This window comes from Jaculus jaculus, chromosome 3 (genome assembly GCF_020740685.1).
Source record: "Jaculus jaculus isolate mJacJac1 chromosome 3, mJacJac1.mat.Y.cur, whole genome shotgun sequence".
In the NCBI taxonomy this organism is placed as follows: Eukaryota; Metazoa; Chordata; class Mammalia; order Rodentia; family Dipodidae; genus Jaculus; species Jaculus jaculus.
In genome coordinates this window covers 37,699,390-37,721,181 of record NC_059104.1, presented here as the reverse complement: position 1 = coordinate 37,721,181, position 21,792 = coordinate 37,699,390, and the positions used below count along the sequence as shown (strand labels likewise).

The 21,792-nt window shown below is 39.7% G+C and overlaps 1 protein-coding gene across 3 annotated transcripts in view; it reads left to right on the top strand.

Moving 5' to 3' along the window:
• Pibf1 (progesterone immunomodulatory binding factor 1) overlaps window positions 1-21,792 on the top strand; it is a 229,421-nt gene that overhangs the window by 106,472 nt on the left and 101,157 nt on the right. For all 3 annotated transcript variants that reach the window (XM_004651021.3, XM_045145518.1, XM_045145519.1), the window contains exons 11-12: window positions 12,137-12,302; window positions 20,778-20,928. In XM_004651021.3, coding sequence (XP_004651078.2) covers window positions 12,137-12,302; window positions 20,778-20,928 — 317 coding nt within the window. The remainder of the gene's footprint in view (window positions 1-12,136; window positions 12,303-20,777; window positions 20,929-21,792) is intronic.

Here is a 21,792-nt window from a genome sequence, read left to right as displayed (position 1 = left end):
TAGAAATTTTAATCTTTCTTGTAACTCACTCATGGCTAGTCTATAATTATTTTGGTTTCTCTTTTCTTCTTTCCCTATAATTTGTTTTCATCTTACACTAACACCTAACCCTGGAAATGATTTTTATTTTTTTAAGCAGGGACTCATTGTAAGCCTAGGCTGACCTGGAACTCACTCTGTAGTCCAGGCTTGCTACAAATTCATAGCAATCCTCCTACCTCAGCCTCCTTATTGCTGGGATCAGAATCACACATGTGTACTGCCAAACCTGACTGAAATAATCATCTTAACCCACAGGTTTTGTCATCCTGAAGAAGAGATTGCCCCTCATCAGATCAGTTTCTGATACATTGTTTTCTATCCCACTGTGCCTGCTTAGCAATTTAAATTTCATAACACCAAAAAAATCTCACAGTTAAGATGACTGTTCATTCAGTAATGATTCATTATTAATTTAAAGTATGCCGGCTAATATCCAGATGCTAGGGATCCAGATATGAATTAGACAAGGTTTCCACACTCATGTTCTATATTTTACAAGCAAGTGCTTGTAATTGTTGATCCATGTCCCCAGCCCTCAAGTTCCATATTTTAATTGCACAAATCAATGTTGTAAGCATTTTATTTTCACCCAGGATGCAATACTATTTTACCCTAGAGTTTCTGGGGTTTTATTTTTAATTTTTTTTTCAATTTTTTTTATTAACAATTTCCATGATTATAAAAAATATCCCATGATAATACACCCTCCCTTCCCCCCACTTTCCCCTTTGAAACTCCATTGTCCATCATCTCCCCTCCCCGTCTCAATCAGTCTCTCTCTTATTTTGATGTCTTTTCCTCCTATTATGATGGTCTTGTGTAGGTAGTGTCAGGCACTATGACATCATGGATATCCAGGCCATTTTGTGTCTGGGGGGAGCACGTGGTAAGGAGTCCTACCCTTCCCTTGGCTTTTACATTTTTTCCACCACCTCTTCCGCAATAGACCCTGAGTCTTGGAAGGTGTGATCGAGATGTTACTCAGTACTCCAGTCACTTCTTTCCAGCACTATGATACCTTCTGAGTTGTCCCAAGGTCACTGCCATCTGAAAAGAGAAGATTCTCTACCAAAAGTGAGAGTAGCATTAATGTAAGGGTATGAACATTAAGAGAAGTGCTTCCCGGGCAGCATAGTACATGCATTTAGCCAGACAGCAGCAGATGTTACACCCCTAGTGCTCATGACCAACCCTGTTTTAAGTTTTCAGTATCAGGGATGTATTCCCTCCCATGGAACAGGCCTCCAGTCCAGTTAGAGGGCAGCTGGTTTCCACTATGGCAGTCGAACCACTATTGCACCCGTTGGCTCATTTGGCCTGGCTGGCCAAATATAAGGCTTGCAGTGCCCACTGTTGAGTATCTTCACTGGTGATTTCTCTTTCATTGAACTGCATGCAGAATGGCTTCTTCCAGCTTTCTGTCAGCTGGTCTACATGGAAGAGGTTATCAGCTCAGTTCCAGTAGGATTTCTCAGTGGCCTTGCAGCCCAAGTATGTGGAGTCTTCAGCAATAGGGTCTTACCATCTCTTCCTGGTGGGAAACCAAGCCCCTCGGCAATGGCCTATAATGTTTTGGGGGATCAGGGACCTCCCTGGACAACAATTCTCTCAAACTATTATATATAATAATCTATGTATTATATATTATTATTTATATATTATATATTAATATGCTAACATAGTAATATAATATATATAATAATTTTATTTACTTATTTGAATGGCAGAGAGAAAGAGGTAGAGAGAGAGAAAGAAAGAATAGGTGCACCAGGGTCTCCTGCCACTGAAAACGCAGTCCAGATGCATGTGCATCTGGCTTTATGTAGGCACTAGGGCATTGAACCCCAGTCATTAGGCTTTGCAGACAAGTGTCTTAACTGTTGATCCTCTCTCTACTCCTAAGTTTCTATTTTATTTGAAGTTTCCCAAGAGGTCCTGATTGGCATCCCTGGGTAGGTTGGATAAAACCAAATCCAAAAGCCATTTGCAATTTCAGAAGAAAACAATCTTATGAAATATCCAGACCTAATATCAAACCCACAGATCTGGTTCTGGATCTCCATTCAGGAGTTCCCTAGAGTTCTGTCACAAAATTCTGACACTGGATGGTTAAGATTCATAGGGTGGTCTGTTATTTAGAAGTTAATTATAAGTATCAGTGGTTTCCGTACTCCTTTTTACCTTTTACAGTACTTTCAATTTGATGATAATAATTGATTTCCTTTGTGGAGCTACCATATGAAAAATAGGACAAATCCATGATTATCCTCCATTTCACTACTGTTAATACTAAAAACTATTCTTAAATTCATGGCCTCCCCCAAAATGCTATTTTTCTTTCTTTTTGTGGTGAGACTAATAGTAAAGATTAAGCATAAAACATAGGACATTGTATATGCTAGACAAGCAACTACCAAGCTTTTTGGTTTTTCCTTTTGTTTTTGTTTTGCATTGTGTTTTGTTTTATGACACAAGGTCTCATTAAGTTGCCTGAGTTGGCTTACAACCTGGAGACCTTCCTGTAATTGTGATAGCTGGGACTCTAGACATGTGCTGCCATGCCTGGCCAAAAAAAGTGCATTTTGTAATGACCCCTATGTTTGGCCTTAATGACCTTTTTAAAGATACAGTTTATAGGGTTTGGAGAGGGATCGCTCAGTGGTTAAAGGCCCTTTCTTACAGAGCCTACCTGCCCAAGTTTGATTTCCCAGCACCCACATAAAGCTTAATGCGAGTGGCTTGGGACATGCGTCTGTGATCACTACAGTCCAGCTACGTGGCATCTATTCATAGCAGCAAGAGACTTTGTCTCAAAAAGGAAGATACAGTCGGGCGTGGTGGCACATGCCTTTAATCCCAGCACTCGGGTTGCAGAGGTAGGAGGATCGCTGTGAGTTCGAGGCCTGAGACTACATAGTGAATTCCAGGTCAGCCAGAGCTAGACTGAGCCCTACCTTGAAAAACAAAACAACAACAACAAAAAAGGAAGATACAAGTGCACAGACACCTTAAGGTTATCCTCGGACCTCTACACCTGTACCATGGCACCTGTGCGCATGCATGCATACATACTTCTTGTTATTTTAAAGATTTGGTTTATGTATTCTCAATTTTTCTTCATGTAGCTCAGTGTTCAGATCTGTAGTCATGGGAGCATGGGGTAGAGTTGTGAGCGCCATGGAGCACTGGTACAGCAAGTACTTTTACTTCAGAAAGCGATTCAACCTGAATTTTAAGTATTTGTTTTAAGTATTTTTGTATTGCCACAAAAGAAAAAACATTCAAACGCTGTTATAAAATGTCTTACTCTAAAATTTTCTGTCACACATGCTTCTGTTTATTTTTTTCTTCTGTTTATTTTAAGGCAACATTCCTTTTATTGTATTTGTGTCACTGAAGTACTTTTATCTTTGCAGAACTGTTCTATTTATTTTTGCCTTTGCAAAGCAGCCAAATATTACTACATGGTGTTTATTTTATTAATGACCTTATAATTTTATTTAATCATGATATGGTAGATGCATGGAATTACTCTTAAGTGCATGCTTGAAATTCTTATAAATCCATGGTACAGTTGTTAAACATACTCAGCGTTTTTAACTCAGCAAAAAAAGATCTCTGACATTCATTTAAGAATTGGCTTGTAAGCCAAAAATGACAGATGTAGTGTTACAACTGAGAAGTGAGCTGGTTGAGGAAATCATCTAAATGGCAGAAACATTTGGACAAATAACCAACTGCTTTTGAATTCTTTTCTCATTCCTTGTGGTACCTTTGTTGCAGTATTAACAGTAGTTTTATGTTTCCCTTACCTGCTGCTTCTCCATTTGGAAGCAAGCAAGTTCTTTTAACCCTGAGCCATCTCCAAAACCCATGATTTTCAGTGTGGAACAATCCCACAAAAGAAAAGGAAAGACCAAAATTATTTGAACTGTCTGTGTAATTTTTTATGTATACTTTTAAGCTTCTACAATTGCTATTGGACTTTTTATTTAAAATAATTTTGATTATAAGTTATGTATTTAAAATTTTTTAAAGTATAGAAATAATTAAAAGAAAACCATAAATAAGTATTGATGGAAAAAAGTAGTATCTGGGGCTGGAGAGATGGCTTAGCGGTTAAGTGCTTGACTGTGAAGCCTAATGACCTCAGTTCGAGGTTTGGTTCCCCAGGACCCATGTTAGCCAGATGCACAAGGGGGTGCATGCATCTGGAGTTCATTTGCAGTGGCTGGAAGCCCTGGTGCACCCATTCTCTCTCTCTCTCTCTCTCTGCCTCTTTCCCTGTCTGTCGCTCTCAAATAAATAAATAAAAAGAAAAAAGTAATATCTGAAATAGTAACTTATTTTAATGTCAACATGAAAAGACAGAATTTGTAAATGTCTTCACTACTATTTAGTATTTAGTCTTTTGTGTTAGCTTGGTTTTGGTTTGACTTGTGTTTTTGTTCGTTTGGTTTGTTGGTTGTCTGTTTGGTTGGTTGGTTTTTTGTTTTTCCAGAGCAGGGTCTCACCCCAGCCCAGGCTGACCGGTAACTTACTCTGTAGCTCCAGGCTGGCCTTTAACTCATGAGAATCCTCCTACCTCAGCTTCCCAAGTACTGGAATTAAAGACATACACCACCATACCCAGCTGGGGTTTTTTGTTGTTTTTTTTTTTTTTTTTTTTTTTGAGATAGGATCTTATTTAGCCCAGGCTGCCCACAAACTCACTACATAGCTGAGGAAGACACAGAACTCCTGATCTTCCTACCTTACCACGCAAATGCTAAGATGATAGGCATGCACCAACCACCACACATGGCTACTAATACACAGTCATTATTCTTAACAGGATTTCTGCCTTGAAAAGTTTCATGTTTGGAATATGATTACTTCTTTCATTACGTATAGTCATCCTCAATAAGAGCACACAAAAACTTACCATTTAAGAGTATATTATACTACATCAAGTTTAAGGCTTGAGGTTAGCTCAGTGGTAGAATATGTACTTAGTATACATGAAGTCTTGGGTTTGATTCCTAGCATTGAAAAATTAACATAGAAATTACATATACAATATGCCAAGGTATATTTAATCTGAACAACAGGACATCTGTCTTTCTTGCCAACTCACATATAAATTTATATAATTTAAGAAAGTAGCTGATTACTTTAGGTACTAAATTCATATGAAAATTTATTTTGAAATCAATATATGTTGATTTACACAGCTTTCAAAATTCAGTTGTTATTTCTAGCATTAATTCATATAAACATGTAATTTGACATATATAAAATAAAATAATAGATATACATTTTGTTTAATAAAATATTAGACCGTTAGGCATCGTATGGTAGGCTGCTTATTTTTGGATTTTTGGATTCTGGGATACTTCATTTGTTTTTAGGCTGTATATATGTAGCCAGGTGTGGTGTCACACACTTTCATTCCCAGCAATGGGAGGCTGAGGTAGGAAGATTGCCATGAGTTTGAGGCTAGCTTGGGCTATAGAGTGTGTTCCAGTTCCAGGTCAGCCTGGGCTAAAGTAAGACCCTGCTTAAAAATGACAACAGTACCCACATATACAAAGAATTATACTGGGTACTGATCAACTTGTTTCATGTTTTCTGAACTAAGTACTTCATCCCATATGAGAAGTAAAAGATATATCTCAACCATTTGGAAAGAAGAGTATCAGATTATATGGAAACGAATGGGAATATTCTCTACATGAGAACTGTAGGGACCCATAAACTTTGAACAGTATTAGTACTGTTCAGTAATTATTTTACAAAATAGCCAAATAACCTTTGGAACACATTCTTTCTTAAAAAGTTTTATTTTGCTTCTGGAAATTCCAAGTGAAGCTCATTGGAGTGAGTAGGTGAACAAAGTGGAACTTTAGTCAGAAATATGAGGTAAGACTAACTGTACAGCAATTACTGAGAATGGAAAATGATGCAAATGAAAATGCTCATAAAGACTGATTAACAACACCAAAAGGTACGTTTTCTTTGTTTGTTTTGCTTTGTTTTCTTGTTTTTATGGTCCTAGAGAATGAGTTACATGCTAGACAAGTGTTAAGGGAAAAATAGTTTTGTGTGAAGATATAATTCATATGATATACATGGTAGACGTTTTTTAGATAATGCAGATATTATTAAGGAAATGGAGAAACCATATTTCATATACCTCAGTAGTGTGTTATACTGATACAGCCATCTCAGGAGGAAATTGAGCAGGTATCAAAGTTTAAATCTGTGACCCAGCAATTCTACTTCATACTTGGGCATGGGAGGCAAATATTTGGATAATCTTTGAAGCACTGTGGATAATACTTTTAATACATTTTAAGACATTCTTCAAATGGTTATCAGCTTAGAATTAATTAAATGGATTGGAATTAATGATATGATTATATTCACATTGTAAACTACTATGTAGGGAAAAGGCTTTCTAGATGTAAAGCAATTCCAAGACATGAGAAGTGAAGAAAGGAACTTGTAGAAAAACAGTGATAGCAATGGTGCTGACTGTTTAAAAAGGAAGACTCAGGGACAGCGTGGGCAGCCAGAGGAAGCGGTGCGGGGTGTATCTCAGTGGGGAGCACTACACCCTCCACACTCACACAACACCCTCCCCCAACAAAACACTTAGGAGGTGAGGCAGGAGGACCAGGAGTCCAGGTGAGCTCCAGGCCAGCCTGAGCTACATGAGGCCCTGTTTCAAAACAGAAAGGAGTGTTGGAGAAATGGCTTAGTGATTAAGGCGCTTGCCTATGAAGCCTAAGAACACATGTTTCAATCTTCATGTCCCACGTAGCCAGATGTACAGTGGTAAAAGCATGCAATGTTGCACATGTGCGCAAGGGGGCGCATGCATCTAGTTTGTTCACAGCAGCTGAAAGGACCTGGCATGCTCATTCTCCGTCTTTCTGCTTCTTTCTCCCTCTCTCTCAAATAAATAAATAAAAAATATATATTAAAAGGTTGTTTTCATCTAATATATACAGTAGAATACAAACATTTTAAAAAATTTTAAAAAGAATTGGAATCCAAGATGAGAGCTCAGGTTTAGAGAGACTTTATTAGATTAGGAGAAGGAAGTTCAGAATGCTCCCGTCACGTCATGTGTAAAGCCCTTGCAGGAGCTTTCCAGGGAAACTGAAAAAGGGGTGGAACTTAAAGAAACACACACACACACACACACACACACACACACACACACAATGAAAGGATGTACACCTTTCCTTTTCACATTAGGAAAAAACCTAAAAGGTCTGTTAGTAAGGGTCCCATAGTTCCTTTGGGGTCAGCCAGGCTGAAGTGGGGAAAGGCAGGAACCTGGATGGTCAGGTGTCAGGAGAGATGAACAGTTAGAAGAACTTGTCCACCTGGTAAGCCCCTCTTTATAGCTTATTACCCTCAGGCTCAGGTGAGTTCTGAGAGAAAGAGAACTGATTGGTTCGGACTCATGGTTCGGACTCAGGAGGCATACCCGTGTAAGAGGGCTTTGTCCCAGAAGGATGACACTGAACTAGACTAGTTGTGGAATTCTCTTTGGGCTCATTCTTAGCTGGCTACCTAAAAGTAAAACTACCTGGTTATTTCTCCCTAGGGACTTTCTGTTATTTCATTTTAAAGCAGCATGTGATTGTGTAGGTAGATCTCATAAAAACTAAAGACCTAATTCCACATAAGTCATGAAGACAAATGTCATCAGATTATCAAGTTGTGGGGATAGATGGAGATTTTGATTAAACTTAATAAGAAATTTGACCATTTAAGGTTACTGTGCTTAATTAGAATGCCAAACATGAAATTGTTAATGTGTGGATAATACTGACTTAGTTCAGATACATGTTCAAGTTGAGAAGAGCAGATGAGAGGTCTGAGTCAACAGAGTGAGCTCTGCAGGTTATGTTAGTCAAACGAGTTCAGTGGGCGTTCCCTGAAACTGCCCGGCTGAGCTCCGCTGGGTGGACAGTTCCGCACTGCCAGACCTGATCTTGTAACTATGTTTGTTCAACATTTCATAGTTCAACTTAAATAAAGCTAGAGAAAACTATTACAAAGGCATAATGATTTCAGGTAAAGTCTTTGGCTGTAAACAACATGAAAATCAGTTCGTCCTTGAGAATTATTGTTGTATTTTATAGAACTTTCAGTTTACTGAACTTAGCATACTCAGCTTGGTAGGGAACAGTTGTCATCTCCTAGCTAATAGTTTAATTTGGTCAATTATCTATATTCTAAAGGTCTGAACTATTGTCTAGTGTTTAATGTTTTAATGTAGGGAAAGAATGCCGGCACTAAAGTTATCTTTCAGGGAACATTAGAATAAGAACAGTTATGTTAAATGCTGAATCTTTATTGAACTATAATGACATATCCAACATTTATTTGATAATGTAGTCTATACATGTCCTATAGTTTAGTATACAAGAAGGTATTAATTTTACATGTTTGTTTGGGGGATTATTTTGGACAGCAGGTTTAAATAAAGTCTCATGTAGCCCAGGCTGTCTCAGACATGTTAAGGATGACCTTACCTCATGGCCTTCATGCCTCTGCCTCCTGATTGCTTGAATTGCACATGTGCACTAATATACCTGTTTTTATTACATGTTTTTATACACACATGCATGTGCATATGTTCTCAGTAAAATGTTGAATTAATAAATGTTTCTAATAAGAAAGTTTTATCACTTCATACCCATGAGGATAACTATAATAAATAAGGCAGACAGTGGTAAGTATTTATAAGAAATGTGGAGAAACTGGCAGCCTTATTATTGCGAGTAGCTGTGTAAAATGGAAACTCTACTGGAAAACCTTTTGGCAGCTCCTCAGATGGTTAATAGATTTCCATTTGATATATGAATTCTGTTCTATTGTGTATATAACCAAAAGAAATATGTTTACCTAAAAACATGCACACAAATGTTGATGGTGGTACCAGTCCTGACAGCCAAAGAGCAGAAAGAACTGAACTTTCCAACTGCTGGATGGATAAGGAAATGATGATATATTCATACAGAGGTATATTATTGAGCCTTAAAAAGGAATAAACTGTTGATTCATACTACAAAAATGAAAGAATCATGAAAACATCAAAGTACCACAAATTATGATTCCATTTATATGCAGGCATATCCACAGGAAAGTAGATTAATGCTTGCTAGACACAGGAGCAAAAGGGAATGGAGAATGATTGCTACTGGTGAAGAAGTGTTTTTAGGATGACAATTTTTTTAAATATTTTCTTTTATTTATCTGATTGAGAGAGAAAGAGATAGTGAGTGTGCCAAGGCCTGTAGCCAGTGCATATGGACTCCAGATGTATGCACCACCATGTGCATGTGCATATAGTTTACATGAATTCTGGGGAATGGAACCTGGGTCCTAAGGCTTTGCAGGCAAGTGCCTTAGCCATGAAACTATCTCTCTGCCCCCCCCCCAATAATTTCTCAATATTTGTATTTATTTGCAAATAGAGAGATATAGAAGAGAGACCGACAGAGGGAATAGGCATGCCAGGGCTTCCAGCCACCACAAACGGACTCCAGATGCATGTGCCACTTTGTGCATCTGGTTTTACATTGGTACTGGGGAATTGAACTTGGGATGTTAGGTTGTGCAGGCAAATACCTTAACTGTTGAGCCATCTCTCCAGCCCAACCAAAATAATTTTAATTCAATACCAACAATACAGAACTTTGTGAATTTTTTAAATATTCCTGAAATGCCCACTTTATAATGGTAGATTTTATTGTATTTGAATTGTGTCTTAATATAAAATTTTATGAGTGTCTTTGCATATAAAAACATATTTCAGTGAAATTGTAAGAATTTGTTATTCATGCTGACATAAAAATAGTTAAGCATTAAACTTACTCCTTTAAGTCTTGCTGTCTATTAAGTTATATGTGCTACTCATTGTATGGAATGTTCTCCAGTCTAAATATGGGATACTTTTACAAAAGAGTACCACAAGTAAAGTAGCATTTAGCACATATATAAGGCCTGTGTTCTTTCTACTGGCATTTCCTGGTGTGAAATTACCTTTAAAAATATTTTAGGAGTAGGGCTTGGTGACACACCCCTTTAATCCCAGCACTTGGGAGGCAGAGATAAGAGGACCCTCCTGAATTCAAGGCCAATCTTAGACTACATAGTGAATTCCAGGTCTTCTTGGGCTAGAGCTAGACCCTACCTTGAAAAACAAAGCAAAACAAAATATTTTAGGGTTGGAGAAGATGGTTTAGCAGTTAGTTAAAGATGCTTGCAAAGCTTGCTGGCCCAGGTTCACTACGTACTGTCTGGCTGGCCTCGTACTCACAGCAATCCTTCTACCTTGGCTTCCCGAGTGCTGGGATTAAAGGTTTATACCACCATGCCAGGCCCCAGATTCAATTCCTTAGCACCCAGGTAAAGCTAGATGCAAAAAGTGGTGAATGCACCTGGCATTGGTTTGCAGAGGCAAAAGACCCTGGCATACCCATTTCCACACAAGCATGTGTGCATGAGCAAGTAAAATTTTAACATGATTGCAGCTTCACCTTGCCTCGTAAGTATCACACACCGTATGAGACGGTTCGGTGAGCATGCACTGCTGCAGTCCCCGCGTGGAGGAGGCCATGACGGATTTGGAGGCTGAGGGAAACCCTGTCTCAAACACCAATAAGAACTCGATTTTCTGCTCAGCCTGAAGTTGACCAGCAGCTTGTTCTTGTCAAAGCAGTTATGTGCCGTCCTTGAGCCTCTGCTTCCTCCTCCACAAACTACTGTATGTGGCATTGTAAGGATCAGAGATGCCATGGACAAAACACGTTACATGCTTGCTTCCTGCCCTGCACGAGCTGCCGCTTCTCCGCTCACCCTCAGGCCTCCTTCCTGATGGACACTCGTGCATACCCCCTACCACGTTAGGCCTCTGTGCCGTGTGTTTCCATTGAAGCACTTCCCACACGCTATTGAATTTTCATGCTCATTTCCCTGTCTTCACTCAGAAAACTGTAAGTTTCTTAGTAGGAATAATAAAAGGCAATCATTTTTGTAATGTTTTTCTTACTACCTCTCATAGTGACTGCCTTAAGAAATATTTGAATAAATGAATTTAAGTAACATGCCTAACATTTTAGTGAGTTAACAGCTCTGTGAAAAAGTAAAGTATATCTGTCTGCTTTGTGTTAGAACACAATCAAGAGCCAGGCATGGTGGTGTACACCTTTAATCCCAGCACTCGGGAGGCAGAGGTAGGAGGCTCGCCATGAGCTTGAGGACATGCTGATACTACATAGTGAATTCCATGTCAGCCTGGACTAGAGTGAGACCGTACCTCGAGAAACAAGGAGAAGGAAAAGGAGAAGAACATAATCAACCTGTAGTATTTTCAAAGTTATAATAGGTGGTGATTTCTATGTTAAATAAAAATATTTTTTATTACTAGTTATGCTTATAGAATGAAGAAAAGGTTCAGTCTGTAGTTTTACATTGGTCTTGACAATTGGAACATTATTATTTGGAAATAACCTAATAGATATTTTCACTAATTTAAAGTTCCGCTTTAAAGTGTCTCATGCATTTGCAGTTTAATATACCCATTTTACGCCATTGTTTCCCCACCTGACATTACTCAGATTTAAATTGAAATAGAAAGCTGGAACACACTGATAAAAATTTAAGAAAGACTATAAAAAATACAGAAATTAAATTCTTTTCTGAATTTTACTTTTTGCTTGTTTGTTTGCTTGCTTGCTTGTTTCAAAGTAGGGTTTCATTCTAGCCTGGACTGACCTGAAACTCAGTCTGTATCATCAGGGTGACCTCGAACTCACAGCAACCCTCCTACCTGTGCCTCCCAAGTACTGGGATTACAGGTATGTGCCACCATGCCTAGCTACTTTATTTTATGTTAAGGAGTGAAAGAAGGTATAATGTAGAAGTTACTTCATGTGTTCTTTCGATATCATTTATAGAAAGCATTGCAGAATAAATAGAAGTTGTTGGCTGCATAGCACAAGTGCGTAGAGGTAGAAGGGAGGCTGTGCTGACGTGGGTCGCTGTGACGACTGGTGGCAGCCTGTGACCAGCCGTCCTCCTCTTTCAGGTACAGGGAGCTGCAAGTTAGCACCGAAAGTAGAGCGGCCGAGTTTCTCCACCAAAGTAAGCTGAAGTCCTTTGAGCGCGAGCGGCTTCAGCTCGTCCAGGAGGAGACATCAAGAACTCTCACACAGTGCCAGCTGGAGTGTGAGAAATACCAGAAAAAGTTGGAGGTACCTGTACTCAATCTTCCTTGTCATCAGCAAAGCACGGAGACTTCCTAAGCACAGTGCTTACAGTTGTAGCAGAAGTTTGTTTCTTTTGCAGGAACTCAGTGTCCTCACCGGGAAGTAAAGACAGGAGTGGTGATTCATGCCTGTAATTCCAGCCATTCAAGAGAATGAGACAGGAGGATTGCCTCAAGTTGAGCCTTGTCTACATAGCAAGTTCCATGTCAGTTAAGCAGGACTATGTAGTGAAACCCTATCTTAGGAAAAAAAAAAAATTAGGAGATAAAAGCAAAATACCTGAATATTCATGCCAAAGTGACTAGAACTTTTAAAGGAGCAAAAGATTGAGGAAAGGTTTCATTCACAAAAACAACCAAAACACAATTACTTGGAATACTTGTAATAAGAACAATGCAATCTATACCAAAAAAATCTATTGAATCCTACTGACAGATAAAAAGAAACACACCATCTTTCTGGAAGGGAATATCAGTAGTTTTTATATGTTTCAGTTTTCATTAAGGAATGACATAAATTTCTAATCCAATTCTAGCATGCTTTTCTTTTTTAAATATTTTGTTTGAGCTGGGAATGGCAGTGCACGCCTTTAATCCCAGCAATCAGGAGGAACAGGCAGGAGGATTGCTGTGAGTTCAAGTCATGACTTCCAGGTCAGCCTGGGCTAGAGTGAGACCCTATCTCAGAAAAGCAAGCAAACAAGCAAACAACAACTCTGTGTGTGTGTGTGTGTGTGTGTGTGTGTGTGTGTGTGTGTGTGTGTGTGTATTTGAGAGAGAGAATGGGTTCACCAGAGCCTCTAGCCATTTATGTGGGTTCTGGGGAATTGAACCGGGGTTCTTTTGGCCTTTCTGGCAAGTGCCTTAACCACTGAGGCCAACTCTCCAGCCCCTAGCATGCTTGTCTAACCCAACAAAAGAATTCGGTTGTGCAACTAGAAGAAAACAAGGAGGCTAGTCAATATTTCACTTTTTGTTTTTTGGAAGCATGATCTCCCTCTAACCAAGGCTGACCTGGAACTTACTTGTAGCCCAAGTGGGCCTCCAATTCTTGGTGAGCCTCCTGTCTCAGCCTCTCAGGAGCTGGGATTGAAGGCATGAGCCACCCACCCAGCTCAAGAATAGTCAGGATTTTTAAAGATGTTTCAAAGAAACAAAAATATTATATGAGATTTAAAAATATATGACTTGGGATACCAGCTAAACTAAAGAACTTTGCATTTCCAGTTTCTATTTCTGCATATGAATGTTTTTAGTTATGAAAATATATAATTATCCACAAGTAATTATTCAACAAAAGCTGAAAGATGGAGACTGAAAATTGGTCAGTGCAAATCCTTTCCCAGGCTCCAGCTCTCCTTAGTTGTAGAGCTCCTGCCTAATATGCACTAACTAGCACCACAAAAGCCTTTCCCTGGTGAAAAGTATATTAAAGCACCTGCATTAGAGGGTTTGTTTGTGATTTGGAAATCTGTGTTCTTTTCTAACTATTTTAGTTCAGATCTCCCCTCTGGAAACTGCTTTAAAATGATCTGTACATTCTAAATGAGCTTTGTTGCAGTGACTTTCAAGTTGCTGGAACAAAGCACCTGACATTTTTAAGCAGCTGATGGGTATAAATTATTTACCTTGGCTTACACTCTAGAGGGGAAGCTCCGTGATGGGAGGGAAAAGCATGACATGAGCAGAGGCTAGACATCACTTCGTTGCCACAGGAAGTAGACAACAGCAACAGGAGAGTGAGCCACACTCTAGCAAGGGAGAACTGGCTATAACCCCACTAAGCTCACCCCCAACAACACACCTCTTCCATCAATGCTCCACCTCCCAAGTTACCATCAGCTAGGAACCAAGCATTCAGAACCCGTGAATTTATGGGGGACACCTGATACAAACCACCACAAACCTATTATTATTTTTGAGAAACATTTAGGTAGCTGGAATTTGTAATGCTGTATAATAAATATAAAAAGTTTTATGGGCTGTAGAAATGACTTAGCAGTTAAGGCATTTGCCTGCTACGCCTAAGGACCTATGATCAACTCTCCAGATCCCATGTAAGCCAGACACAGAGGGGGTGTAAGCATAAGGTCACACATGCCCACTAGGTGGGACAAGTGACCAGAGTTTGATTACAATGGCTAAAGCCCTGGTGCTCCAATATTCTCTGTGTGTGTGTCTCTAAATATTATTTGGGCTTTAGGAGCTTTATATATATAGCCTTTATTATGTTGAGATATAAACTGTCCATGCCTATTCTTTCCAATGTTTTGATCATGAAGTGATGTTATATTTTGTCAGAGGCCTTACCTGTGGAAATGATTATGTTCTTTTTGTGTTTAAGCTTATTTATGTGATGTATTACATTGACAGGTTTCTGTATGTTGAACAACCCCTGCATTGCTGGGATGAAGCCTACTTGATCAAGGTGGATAATGCTTTTGATATGTTTGCTAGGATTTTGTTAAGGTTCTTTGCTTCAAAGTTCATCTGGTAAATAGGCATATAGTTTTCTTTTCCTGTGACATCTCTGCCTGGTTTTGGAATTAGGGTGATACTAGCTTCATAGAAGGAGTTGGGGAGCTTTCCCTGTTCTCCAATTGTGTAGCACAGTTTGAGAAAGATTGGGTTCAGTTCATCGATGAAGGTTTGATAAATTTCAGCTGAGAAGCCATCTGGTCCTGGACTTTTCTTTTTGGGGAGGTTTTTGATTACCTTTTCAATCTCAGTGGGTGTGATAGGTTTGTTTAGGAGGTTAATCTGCTGAGTTTAGCTTTGGTGGGTGGCATGTGTCCAGGAATTCATCCATTTCCTCCATATTACCCTATCTTGTGGAGTAGAGGTTTTTGAAATAAGTCCTGATGATTCTTCCAATTTCACTTGTGTCTGTTGTGACCTCTCCTTTTTCATTTCTGATTTTATTAATTTGAAGCATCTCTTTTTTGCACTTGATCAGACTGGCCAGGGGTTTATCAGTCTTGTTTATTTTTTCAAAGAATCAGCTCTTTGTTTCATCAATTTTCTGGATTGTTTTCTTAGTTTAAAATTCATTGATTTCTGCTCTCATATTAATTATTTCTTTCATCTGGAGCTTTTTGGGTTGGATTCTTCCTGCTTTTCCAGTGCCTTTAGGTAGAATGGCTAGGTTATTGATTTGGGATCTCTCTGTCTTTGTTATGAAGGCATTTTGTTCTGTGAATTTTCCCCTAAGGAATGCTTTCATTGTGTCCCATAAGTTTTGGTACAATTGTCATTCATTTCTAGAAATTTCACAATTTCATTTTTTATTTTGTCCACTACCCATTTATTGTTTAAAAGTGTGTTCAGTTTCTAGGAGCTGGTGGGATTCCTTGCGCATCTTTGATTGCTAATTTCTAACAATACAGCATTGTAATCTGATATCATGCAGGAAATTATGTTGATCTTCCTATATTTGGAGGCAGGCTTTATGTCCCAGTATATTTTAGATCTATTTTAGAGAGGGTTTCAGGGGCTGCTGAAAAGAATATGTAATCTGTGGATTTGGGGTAGAATGTTCTGTAGATGTCCATTAGGTCTAATTGATCTGTGGCTTTGTTGATTTCTCTCACTTCCTTGTTAATTTTCTGTTTGGTTGATCTCTGTATTGCTGATAGTGGAGTATTGAAGTCCCTGACTATGTTGGTGTTGGTGGTTTTATCTGTTTGGTTGTCAAGTAGGTTTTGTTTTATGAATTGTGGTACAGCTCTGTTTGGTGCATAAAGATTGGTGATTGTGATACCCTCTTTTTGGATCATACCCTTAATGAGTAAGAAGTGGTCTTTCTTATTCATCTTTTTTGATTACTTTTGATTTGAACTCTGTTTTACCAGATATTAGTATAGCTATGCCTGCTTTTTTCTTATTTCCATTTGCTTGGAATATCATTTTCCACCCTTTCACCCTGAGGAGGTGTCTTTCTTTAGTGGTAAGGTGGGTTTCTTAAAGACAGCAGATTGAGGGGTCTAATTTTCTGATCCACCCTGTTAGCTTATGTCTCTTGATGGGTGAATTAAGGCCATTAATGTTTAGGATAATAACTGTGAGGTTTGATTTAATCCCTGCCATTTTGTGGTGGTTTTTGTGGTTTGGTGTTTTCTTGGACTTTGTATTTTTTGTTTCTTCTGAGTTTGTGATCTGCTTCTTGTAGGCATTTGAAGTTATTTGATTCTTCTGTGTGCAGAATTCCCTGAAATACTTTCTGTAGGTTTGGTTTGTGTTCATGTAGTTGTAAAGCTGAGTTTTATCATAGAAAGTTTTTCTTTCACCATCTATTATGAGGGATATTATTACTGGGCAGAGAAGTTTGGGTTGCAAGCCATAAGTTCTTAGACTTTGCAGTGTTCCATTCTAGACCCTTCTGGCTTTCAAGGTTTCTATTGAGAAGTCTGAAGTAATTCTGATGGGGTTAACTGTTGTTTCTCCCTAGCCACTTTTAAGACTTTCTCCTTGTTATCATTGTTGAGGGTCTTAATGATAGTATGCCTTGGAGAATTTCTCCTTTGGTCCAGTGTGTTTGGAGTTCTGTTAGCTTCATTTAACTTGATGGGACTTTCTTTTGAGAGGGTGGGAAAGTTTTCTTTTTTTGTTGAGTAAGTTCTCTATGCCTTTGGTCTGTATTTCTTCCCTTTCTGGTATTCCCATGATCCAAATGTTGGGACATTTAAGGGTATCCCACAGTTCCCTCACATTCTGTTCACAACAAAAATTTGAGCTTAGTGAACCTTTGAGACTCACAAACTGTTTCTTCTGTTTTATCTTCCAGTTCTGAGTTTCTATCCTCCACATGGCTAACTCGATTCTTGAGAACTTCTGTAGAGTTTTGGACTTTTTCAATTTGTATTTTCTTTTTATGTACAGTTTCCATCCCTCTGTCGAGTTCCCTTTTCATATCATTTTTTGATTGTCTTAATGCTTCTTTAATTCATTCTTGCTTTTATGTCTTCATTGGGCTTAGCCAGCTGATTATTGAGGTCCTCTTTTTTTCCACTCTCCGACAGATCATTTAACTGTCTTTGGAACCCTTCCTGGTTCTTTTCTATTCGGTCTAATCTAGCGAGGACAGAATACATACAATTATTGGCCTTTTGTTGATTTTCTGCAAGTTCTGCTAATTGCTTGGTCAGGGTTGCATAGCTTATATTGTCATTTTGGGATTCTGATCCTATTATCTCTTCCATGTTTTGATTAGAGACATCCATTGTGGGACTGGGAAACCTTTGTGGATTTACTTGCATTTGATTTTTCATATTACTCCTTTTGTGCTGTGATCTGTCCATCAAACTGTAGGAATCTTACTTAATTTGGGAGGAAGCTGTAGTTTACTCTTGAAGTGCCTTCAATGTTAGTCCCTTTTATGTTTGCTTCAGTTAGGCTTCTTATGGCAGCGGGGTCTGTCTGCCCAGAGGGAAGACGCCCATGAGGCTCTGTTGGGGGCCCTGAGGACCTGATGAAAGGGTTGGTTGCTAGGTTGTTTGAGTTATGGGACTGCATGGCTGGGTGGCCCAAGGGGACCAGCGGTAGGGAGGAATGGGACAAAGCAGACTGCTGTTGCTGCTGCCTGCAGAGGGGGAGAAGATGGGATTGCGTGGTGGTCCTGGATGCTGAGGGCTACGGAGAGGGAACAGCGGGTCCTTCAGGTTGTGGCTGTGACTGCTGGGTCTTGTGACAAGGTGGGGTGGGAATATGGGACTGCTGCAGGTCAGTTGATGTGAGGGGGGGACAGGCAGAGGTCCCTGTGCGAATGGGAATGGGGAGGAAGGGGTGAACTGTAACCTGCTGGTCTAGGTCCGAGTAGCCTACAGGAAGTGTAGTTAAGACCTGGTCCACACACTGCCCGGGCAGGTGGGAAGAAAGTAGCTCATGAAGGTCCCTGGTATCTGGAAAACCAAACGAGGGAGGGGAGGGGAATGCTGCTGGCCTGTGTCCGTGCACAGAGGGTCAGTGGGTGGGACAGTGGCAGTTGTACCTGGATGTCCCTGATAGTGGGAAACCCGAAGGAGGTAGGGAAGGGGAACTCTAGCCTGCTGGTCTTGCTCCCCACATTTAGTGGTGGTGGGTGGGTCAGCAATTGCACCTGGAGTTTCCCAGTGGCAGAAAAGCCTCAGGAGAGGGGACCCTAGCCTGCTGACCTGGTCCACGTAGCCTGCAATTAGTGCAGGAGGAACCTGGTGGCCCACAGCTGGGACAGCTGCTTGAGGGGATTGGGGGATTGGTGGGCTACCCAAGAGCATGGGAATCAGCAGATTCCCTACTTTACTCCTCTGTGCCTTCCCACTGGAGGTCTACTAGGATCTGCAAACCTCTAAAAATCCCAAAGATCTTTCCTTTGCTTTCCTGTGAGGTGAGACGTGGTTAAGCATACGTCATCTTGATGGGGAGTGGCAGACCATACTCTTTTTTTAAAATATTTCTATTTATTTATTTGAAAGAGAAAGAGGGAGAGAGACAGAGAGAATGGGCACACCAGGGCCTCCAGCCACTGTAAACAAACTCCAGACACGTGCACCCCCTTGTGGATCTGGCTAACATGGGTACTGGGGAATTGAACCTGGGTCCTTTGGTTTTGCAGGCAAATGCTTTAACAGCTAAGCCATCCCTCCAGCTCCCAGACCATATTCTTTTGTTGTTGTTGTTGTTCATTTTTATTTATTTATTTGAAAGTGACAGAGAGAGAAAGAGGCAGAGAGAGAGAAAGAATGGGCACGCCAGGGCTTCCAGTCACTGCAAATGAACTCCGGATGTGTGCGCCCCCTTGTGCATCTGGCTAATGTGGGTCCTGGGGAATCAAGCCTTGAATCAGGGTCCTTAGGCTTCACAGGCAAGCACTTAAGTGCTAAGCCATCTCTCCAGCCCCAGGCCATATTCTTAACTATAATATTCTGCTGCCATTCAGGAAACAGCACATATTATCTACACTGTGTTAGGAAGAGCATGCAAGAATTTCTGTCAGTCCTGATAAATAAACCTTTTAGATGATTGGAATTGAAGCTCTCACACATTCCTTTGCAACTGAAACAGTCTTCTTTTTCAGCTAATCCAGCAGGGATTTACATTCACCTTTTCATTTGCGGCTTTGGACTTATGACTTAGAAAAACCAGAATGGGTGAGCGGTGGCTCAGCAGTGCAAGGCACTTGCTTGCAAAGTTGCCTGCCCAGGTTCAGTTCACCGTCACCAAAATAAAGCCATTTGCAAAATGCAGCACACACACACACACACACACACACACACACACACACACAATTACAAACAAAAAAATTAAATTATGTGGAAAAGATAGATTAAATAAAGTCTAATGGGAAACTGAAGGACTCGTTATATTGCTTTTACACACAGTTTAGTAAGCCTTTCTCAAAGAGAAGTAATTGCCAGATAAATGGCCTCCATGTAAGTTTGACATTGTTCATATTTTCAGTTCTAGCAAACAAATTCTAATCCCCGCCCTCCCCCTTCAGGTAGGTCTTGCTATGTAGCCCAAGCTGACCTGGAATTTACTGTGTAGTCTCAGGCTGGCCTCAAACTCACGGCAGTACTCCTACCTCTGCTTCCCAAGTGTTGGGATTAAAGCCGGGTGCCACCACACCCAGCCCAAATGCTAATCTTACTGTAGTAAATATTCCTAAATTATAAGTATAAATGGTAAAGTACTTCATAATGCTTAGTTTAAAACAACTGAATTATCTGTCTTAGAATATGTATATTTTGTTTTTCCATTAGTCCTCTCAGCAGAGCTACTTAAAAAAATTTTTTTGTTTATTTTTATTTATTTATTTGAGAGCAACAGACAGAGGGAGAAAGCGGCATTGAGAGAGAGAGAGAATGGCTACGCCAGGGCCTCCAGCCACTGCAAACAAACTCCAGATGCGTGCACCCCCTTGTGCATCAGGCTGACCTGGGTCCTGGGGAATCAAGCCTCCAACTGGAGTCCTTAGGCTTCACAGGCAAGCGCTTAACAACTAAGCCATCTCTCCAGCCCTGAGCTACTTTTTCTTTTTTTGTTGTTTAATTTTTATTAGCATTTTCCATGATTATAAAAAAAATCCCATGGTAATTCCCTCCCTCCCCCTACTTTTTCTTAATATTTAAATTATTTGTAAAAAGTGTAAAGCTTGGGCTGGAGAGATGGCTTAGCGGTTAAGCGCTTGCCTGTGAAGCCTAAGGACCTCGGTTCGAGGTTGGTTCCCCAGGTCCCACGTTAGCCAGATGCACAAGGGGGCACACGCGTCTGGAGTTCGTTTGCAGAGGCTGGAAGCCCTGGCGCGCCCATTCTCTCTCTCCCTCTCTCTTTCTCTGTGTCTGTCACTTTAAAAAAAAATAAAAATTTTTAAAAAAAGTATTATCTGAATGCCCATTTAAAAAAAAAAGTGTAAAGCTTAAATATATCTGTATACCATGTTTAATCTTAACTGTGAACCTTTGTATTTCTTGTGTTCCACTATTAGGTTCTAACTAAAGAATTTTATAGTCTTCAAGCCTCTTCTGAGAAGCGGATCGCTGAACTTGAAGCACAGAATTCTGAGCATCAGGCAAGGCTAAACATTTACGAAAAATTGGAAAAGGAGCTTGATGAAATAATCATGCAAACAGCAGAAAGTAAGTCCCCCCCAGCCTTGCTTTGCACTTGTTCCTGTGTAGAGTCTTTCGTGGTAGCCCAGGCTGGCCTTGAACTCACTCTGTAACCCAGACTGTCCTCATTCATAGCAATCCTCCTTCACCCTCCCTAGCGCTGGGATTACAACCTGGCTCTACATTGCTTTACCAGAATGAAAATAACTACATTTTCAAATTACAAGCCAACCACAAAAGCTAGTAAATAAACTTATCAGTAAGGCTACTGGACCAAAAAAAAAAAAAAAATTAGAAGCACACAACTGCAAAAATAAGTATATAAACAATTTCATTTACAACAGAGCCAAAAAATGCAAAATATTTAATAAACTGACCAAAAATAAATATCCACAGCATTTCTAAGAGAAATGAAAGAACACCTCCCCAGTAGCCAAAAAAGTATATTGTGGATTCTACTACTTTGTTTTTTGTCCCAATCAGAGTGGCAACCATCTCTTTTGATATTTCAGTTATAAAATCAAAGAACCTAGAATAACCAAAGCAATTTGAGAAAAAGGCCCAAGTTCTGGAATTACACTGCCTAACTTTAGCCATTAATACAAAGTTCGTGCCAGGCTAGCAAGGAGCACTTATAAAGAAGTTTAGTTCCAACAGTACAGCAGAAACAGAACTCAGAACTTGGTTTAAAGAAGTATTTGTTTTCCAGTAAGAGTAACTGTCCAATAAATGGTACTAAAATATTGAACATCTTTATATAGATAAACCTCAACATACCAACATCAGTATGTAAATGTAGCAGCTGAAATATACACCTATGAGAATTTGAAAATACACTGTTGACTTTGAACCTGGATTACTAAGGAAGCTGGGAATGTAGCTCAGTTAGGA